At 42.1% G+C, this 6,802-nt stretch overlaps 1 protein-coding gene across 1 annotated transcript; it reads left to right on the forward strand.

The window, feature by feature from the left end:
• Positions 1 to 1,901: 1,901 nt before the first annotated feature.
• Il6 (interleukin 6) lies at positions 1,902 to 6,457 on the forward strand. The gene is made up of 5 exons (XM_005377381.2): positions 1,902 to 2,068; positions 2,235 to 2,422; positions 3,644 to 3,739; positions 4,601 to 4,753; positions 5,988 to 6,457. Exons 1-5 carry the CDS (start codon positions 2,050 to 2,052, stop codon positions 6,174 to 6,176), a joined length of 645 nt encoding a protein of 214 aa, XP_005377438.1. The 5' UTR covers positions 1,902 to 2,049; the 3' UTR covers positions 6,177 to 6,457.
• The last annotated feature ends 345 nt before the right edge of the window (positions 6,458 to 6,802 follow it).

Below are 6,802 nucleotides of genomic sequence, written 5' to 3' on the forward strand. Positions count from 1 at the left end.
ATCAACAAATACTGTAAGTACAGAACTGAGTACCTGGAAAGCTCAAAAAAACCCAAATGAGGATAACAAAGGACTTAATTAAAAATACATGAATGAGGCACCACCTCTGGGACCAGGAGCTAGGAAAGCAAGGAAACATCGCTGTGGATGCTATGAAGTCTTGTTCAAACATTTTATCCTACATACATGCCTCTATTTTTAGAAACACTTTTTATTGAATAATAAATCTGTATATTGTATTGAGTTACTAAGTTCAAGTACTTGAACTTCACTGGTCATATTTTCTAAAAAATAGATAACTGGGGAAAAGCAATCCCATCCCACAGAGGCCTATTACAGAGGGTAAGTTCAAGGCAGGAGAAAGACAGGCAGTGGCTCATGCACGTCTATGCTACTTAAGACCACAGAGCACTAAAAGTGAAACCATCCTGCCATCCTTCCCCATTTTCATTTTCAAACAAAAAACCCCCATGATGGCCACAGGACGCAGAGGACACTGCCTCTTGTTTAGACATGAAAGTAGATGACCTCATTTTCTTCAACAGGTGGGTCCCGACATGTTATACACAAAACAAAATTTCAGTAAATCAATCCATATTTTGAATGCCCTGTAGCAGAAGTCATTGTCTCAGTAACTTGAAGAAAACTTCTTTGCAAAGAAGGCAGTTATAATGTCAACAACGTGTTTTCTAGATGATTTTTATGGCAGCCATACAGGACTTCTAGTTTCAGCCTGGAGTCATTCCCTGGGAGATGCCTGGTTATCTGCAGTATGATGGGGCACTCTGGTCTGGTGTCTAAAGTTAGGAGGCCACAGACTCTTCCTTTGGAGGAAGTCATCCTAAGAAGAGTTCTGTTCGAGATTCACACAATAAAGAAGCCTCAGGCACTGGAGGACAAGGTGTGATTCAGAACCTAGAGCCGCGTCACCTTTGTACACATATCGTCAGACAGCAAGAATGAGCTACAAGTAAAATTTTGAGAAGATGCCACAAGGTCCTCCTCTGATTGCCTCATCAAAGTGAGTAATATTCTTCCTTGTTTCCATCCTGAACCAAGTGGGCTTCGGCAACCTGGGGGCTCTGGGAGGTCCAGCTTCCATCCGGGCACTTCAAAGTGCCGCAGGGCAGTAGGATCCCAGGATCCCTGGCAGTGGTAGAGATACCCAGGCACGGTAGGGATAACCCTGCAGCGCAGTAACCGAAGTCCTTACCGGGAGGTTCCCCAGGAGGCCACTAGGGGGAGAGTAGGGTAGCAGTGAACCTCCCTGAGGTGCGCTGTAACAAGTGAGAAAACTGGCAGATGACACTTAGTACCAAACAAGGTATCATTTATGATGCGCAGCACTCCACCGGAGACTTCTAGAAATGACTGAGTAGGATTTGGTGGTAGCCAGGCCATTCTGCAACAGATGGTCGTGGTGAGAGCTAGGAAATAAAGTAAGGAAATGACCAGTAGTAATATCTTCTGTGTAACCTCAGGCTTACGGGTCTGTGGTGTAAAACATCTTCGGTGCTTTACAGATATGAGCTAGTTGGAATACTAGATCTTAGCATCTCCATCTGGTAATCAGGGCATTGTTTTTGAAAAATCATAGCCAGTTTTAGCTTCTGTTTCCCTCCTCATGAAACATCGTACATGACTTCAGCTTTACTTTCTCAAGCCATGCTAAAGTGCTGAGTCACTAGAAAAAAAAAAAAAAGAAAGAAAGTAAAGGAAGAGTGATCTTGATTCTTAGGGCTAGCCTCAGTGATGACCTAAGCCACACTTTTTTTCCCCAGTTGTGATTCTTTTCTTCGATGCTGAACGACGTCACATTGCACAATCTTAATGAGGTTTCCAATCAGCCCCACCCACTCTGGCCCCACCCCCATGGTCCAACAAAGATTTTATCAAATGTGGGATTTTCCCATGAGTCTCAAAATTAGAGTCTCAACTCCCAATAAATATGAGACAGGGGATGTCTGAAGCTCATTCTGCTCCTGAGCCCACCAGGAACGAAACAGAGCTAGCTCCACCTTGCCCTCCATCTGCCTTCCAGGAACAGCTATGAAGTTCCTCTCCACAAGTAAGTGAAGCAAACCCCTAGCCCTCGAGGAGCCGGCTGAGGGTGCCCCTCCCGTGTGAGGGAGGAGGTGTGTGGCTGAGTGAGGGCTGGCGTCCAGCCAGCACCGACAGCGGGCTCCCTGCTGTGCCGTCAGCTCACTAGCTGCTCTCCCTTCCTTTCGGCACAGGCACCTTCCTTCCCCTTGCCTTCTTGGGGCTGCTCCTGGTGACAGCTACTGCCTTCCCCACTTCACAAGTTCCGCAAGATTTCACAGCTGATAGGATCACAATGCCAAGTAAACTGACAACCTCTGCTTCACAAGTCTTTGGAATGTTTATACAAGTCCACAAGGATGTCAAGGCACTGAAAAGCGAGGTGGGTAACCTGGTGATGGCCCCCACACGGGCATTCGTTCATTCTCCTTGACCCAGTGTGGACGAGGGGCTTGTGTGTTGAGAGATCTCTGTGGGTTCTGGGATAGACTAAGCTAGACTGTGGTCTGTATCTCTTCTTTGCTGATGGTGTTAGGAGGTTCCTTCACTTTCTGAAAAATACAGAATGGGGCTGGAACTCATATGCCCTCACCCATTCTTAGCTTCACACTTAGGCTGAATGGTCAGGGATTCCTTTTCCCTTACCAAAAAGTAAGGTCCACCAACATTCATTTTGTCTCTTGGACTTTGAGAGTATTAGAAAAATACCACTAAAACGAATGTTCAGCTTCTCCGGAGTTGCAGTACTTTTAGGTTGCAAAAGTTTACGTAAGTTTAGTGGTTAGGACTCATTCTAGCCAAAATACTACCTCAGGATGCATCAAAGGGGCAAAGTCATAAAAACGTTAAAGCATCTCCCAACTTTAAATGAAAGTATTTCAGCTCTGTTTGATAGAAAGAAAAGAACACAGGATTCTCACAGGATTTCATCGCTAAGCTTAGTGATCTTGGGCTAATTCTCTACCATTTCTGGACTCTTATCTGTAAAATTATGGAGTTCAACTAGATCTCATACGTCCTTCTGGATGAGACATTCTATGGCTTAAATTCTATTTGTCCTAAATCGTCATCAAAATTCTTTTCCCTTTTTTTGTCGTTGTTGTTTGTTTATTTTGAGACAGGGTCTCCTATGCAGTTCAGGCTGGCCTTGGTTCACTTTCCAGCCCAGGCTAGTCTCGAACTCTCAGTGATCCTCTTGCTTCAGCCTCCCAAGTGCTGGTATTACAGGCATGTGCTACCACACCTGGCTGTTATCGTTTATTAAGAACCAATTACATGCTATGAACTTTATATATTAATAGTATATCTAATCATCTAAAGAAACATGCAAGAGGAATGTTGAATGATTCTCAATTTGGAAATAAAGAAACTGAGATTCAGAGTAGAGAACTAGCCTAGAGTTCCAGATGAGCCTGGGATTGAACCCAACGAATTGCACTGGACTCTGCTTGCCAAGATGCCAATTAGCTGTGATTTCCTTTTTTTTAAAAACAGACTTCCTTTATTAAAAACTTTCCTGACTGTACTAGAACATGAATTGGCCCTCTAGTGGTGTTTGTTTTATGAACACTTAAATGTTGACAATTTTTGTATCCTTTCCTAGATATCCAAACATAAGGTCGAAACAGCAGTTTTAAACAACCTGGATCTCCCAAAGCTAAGAACAGAAGATGGATGCTTCTACAGAGGATACAACTGGGTATGAGCATGTCATATTTACTTTTAGCCATTTTCTTTTAGCCAAAGTTCTCCCTCTTGCATGCAGTTCCTACAGATATGTAGCCCTGCACAGGCAACAAAAATGGAATAAATGTAAAGAACATTATATAAAGGTCCATGAAGAAACCAACTTAATTTTTTTAAGACAGTGTATCTTTGAATAGGCAGGAATTTTCTTTGTGGGCTGGGATTTTTTTTTTTTTTTTGGCAGAATCTCACTATACAGTTCAGCTTGGCCTTGAACTCACTGTATAGCCCAAGCTGGTCTCAAACTCACATCAATATTCCTGCCTCAGCCTCCCAAGTGCTGGGATTACAGGCACATGTCACTATGCCTGGCACATTGGGATTTTTCACAACTGGCAAATGTTAAAAACCCCAGAAAATTTAGCTACTTGGTCTTTAAGGTAGCTGAGGAAGGATCTCTTCTCTTCAGCTGCCACTGGCAGGATCCAGGCCCATCCTCCCTGCTGAGCTCATTCTCCACATACCTCTCCTTCCAGACAGTGAGATAACTTGCACTGATTTACGATTATGCCATAAAAGGAGATTTCAAGCCAACTTTAACATGGGTAGGAGTGAGGAAGAGCATCGAGAGGGAGTCAGAAAAGGATCCTAACTGCCACACTGTTGTATCTGTAGGCCTTTAGGTAAATGTCAATAATTGTACCTCTGACTATCCAGGTATTTAAAACAAGACAGCTGATGATGCTGTCCAGTGTCTTAAGCTAATTTTCTAGAGGGGCAGAGGAAGAAGATGCTGAATTATAGGAAGTTTAAATTTTCAAATTGATTCTTGTCTCCCAGCACTAATGCATTTCCCTACCATCTCTTTTCATAGGAAACATGCCAGTTGAAAATCATCACTGGTCTTCTCAAGTTCCAGACCTACCTGCAGTATGTACAGAACAAGCTTAAGAGTGACTCTGAAGATAGAAAACCTGAAAGAATATACACTGGTGTCAAAAGCTTGAGCCTGCTCATGAAAGCTAAGGTGAGTGCTCCTCATCTCTTATGGGGCAAGGAGAATAGGAGCTCAAGGAAAGTGGATGCAATGCTGCTTTGACAGAGATGGCAGTATTCAAATAAGAGGGTCTCAACAATAGTTCTTAATAGTTGAACTTTTTCTGTCTCTTCTGCCAAAACATTGATAACTGCATTTAAAATTTAAAATATGAAACTATATGGATTCAAGCATCAATTTCTAATGTCTTAAGAGACAAGAAAAAAATATCTGTAAGAGTTAGAAGGAAACATGCTTATTAACCCCACTCAGTGAGCCATTGTAAAAAAACAGATGCTACAAAAATGATTTTTTTCTATCAAAATTGAAGTATTTTAATAGCTGCCAAGTGACATTGTTGTTGCCAGAGAGTGAACTAGAGAAATGGCCAGAGGCTGAAGTCTGGAAAAGGAGGGATAAGTGGCTTTGGTCACCACCAGCTAGCTACTAACAGCAGATAATGGGAGAGGTGATGGCTCAGAGAGTGGACGAACTAGGCAAAGCGCACCGAAAGGGCCCTGAAGAAAACTCCGGGTGTTCAGTTTGCTTCTGCACCTTCTAGTTGTTTGCCTTAAACCAGGCTTTCTCATATATTACTCTACACGGGAGTGTCCTGGGCTTTTGTGTCACGGTAGTCTGACTTAGCAGGTCTGGGGTCAGACCTGAGATTCATGTACAACTAAGGCCCTCCCCAGTGATGCCGGTGCTGCTCTGCCCCAGGGCCACGCTTTGAGCTGCAAGGCCTTCCACAAGCTACCTGTTGCCATGATAATGGCTCTATAGAAAAGTGTTTCCAGCCATCCTTACACCACCAGATCAGTGGACTTTCAACAGACACTGAATAGATAGTGAGGAAGACTGGAGGAAAGCACTAGATTTAGAATCCATTAAATTGCCTTTAGCTGTGAGTTCTTCATCTATCAAATAAAAACATGTGCTGCTTTGAATAATAGAAGGGAAGACAAATAAGATAGTGGCTCTGTCCTCTGGATGTTTACCATCTAATAGTAAAAGAATGGTTAAAATTCAGTCACTGGTGGAAAGGTCCTTCTCAGAGTGGGCTTGGAGAAAAACACCTCCTGCAAGCTGGGTGAGTCAGGGCTGATAACCCAATTAGTTTCATTCACCCCAAATTTAGACATCTTCCCCCAGCCTGGAGCATCCCTCAACCACAAAGTATTTGTGCCCTGTGTAAACAATCCTCTTTGTTTTCTTCTCCTTTCAGGTAAACAGTACAGAAGAGATAGTCTCCCCTAGCCCAACGGCAAATGCCAGCCTGCTGAAGAAACTGGAGTCCCAGAATGAGACTCAGATGCTTTTGTCAATTGAAATTATCCTGCAGAGCCTTGAGGAGTTCCTGCAGGAGAGTATGAGAGCTATTCGGAAAGCAGAGCCTTTGGACAAGGAAATCTAATATGATCAGTTCATGGGCATTTCTTCCTATGGTCAGAAAACATGTCCTGTCCGCTGGGTATCTACCTTATCTTGTTCTCTACGAAGAACTGACTGTATAAGTGTTAGGACACTATTTTATTATTTTTAATTTATTGATAATTTAAATATGTGAAAGTTGAGTTAATTTATATATATGACTGATATTTATAACTTTATGACGTGCCACTTGAAATATTATATGTAATGGTTTTGAAATTATAATATATAATTTGAAATTATAATATAAAAGTATTGAGTAGCCTCTGTTTCAGAGCCAGATCATTTCTCTGAATGTATAAGCTTACCTCAATAAATTGCTAATTTATATACATTTTAAAAGAAATGTTTGTGTTGCATTTTTTATAATGTTTAAGCTGTCTTTTTACCAAGAAAGTCACATTCTTTAAAAAATCAGCAATTATTCCTGTGTGTGTCATGTGATGCTAAATAAAATAAAAGTCAAAATGGCTTCAGAATGGTCAAAAGAGAGACAGCATAAGTCCTTTACTGAGCCTTAGAGACATGCTGACAGGAGGGAGACTGCCACGGAGAATCATGATAGGAACTAAATCTGCAATACATTTTTCAGTGTCTAACAATAACTGC

The sequence above is a fragment of the Chinchilla lanigera genome, unplaced genomic scaffold, assembly GCF_000276665.1.
Source record: "Chinchilla lanigera isolate Chin_1 unplaced genomic scaffold, ChiLan1.0 scaffold00009, whole genome shotgun sequence".
NCBI classification, from domain to species: domain Eukaryota; kingdom Metazoa; phylum Chordata; class Mammalia; order Rodentia; family Chinchillidae; genus Chinchilla; species Chinchilla lanigera.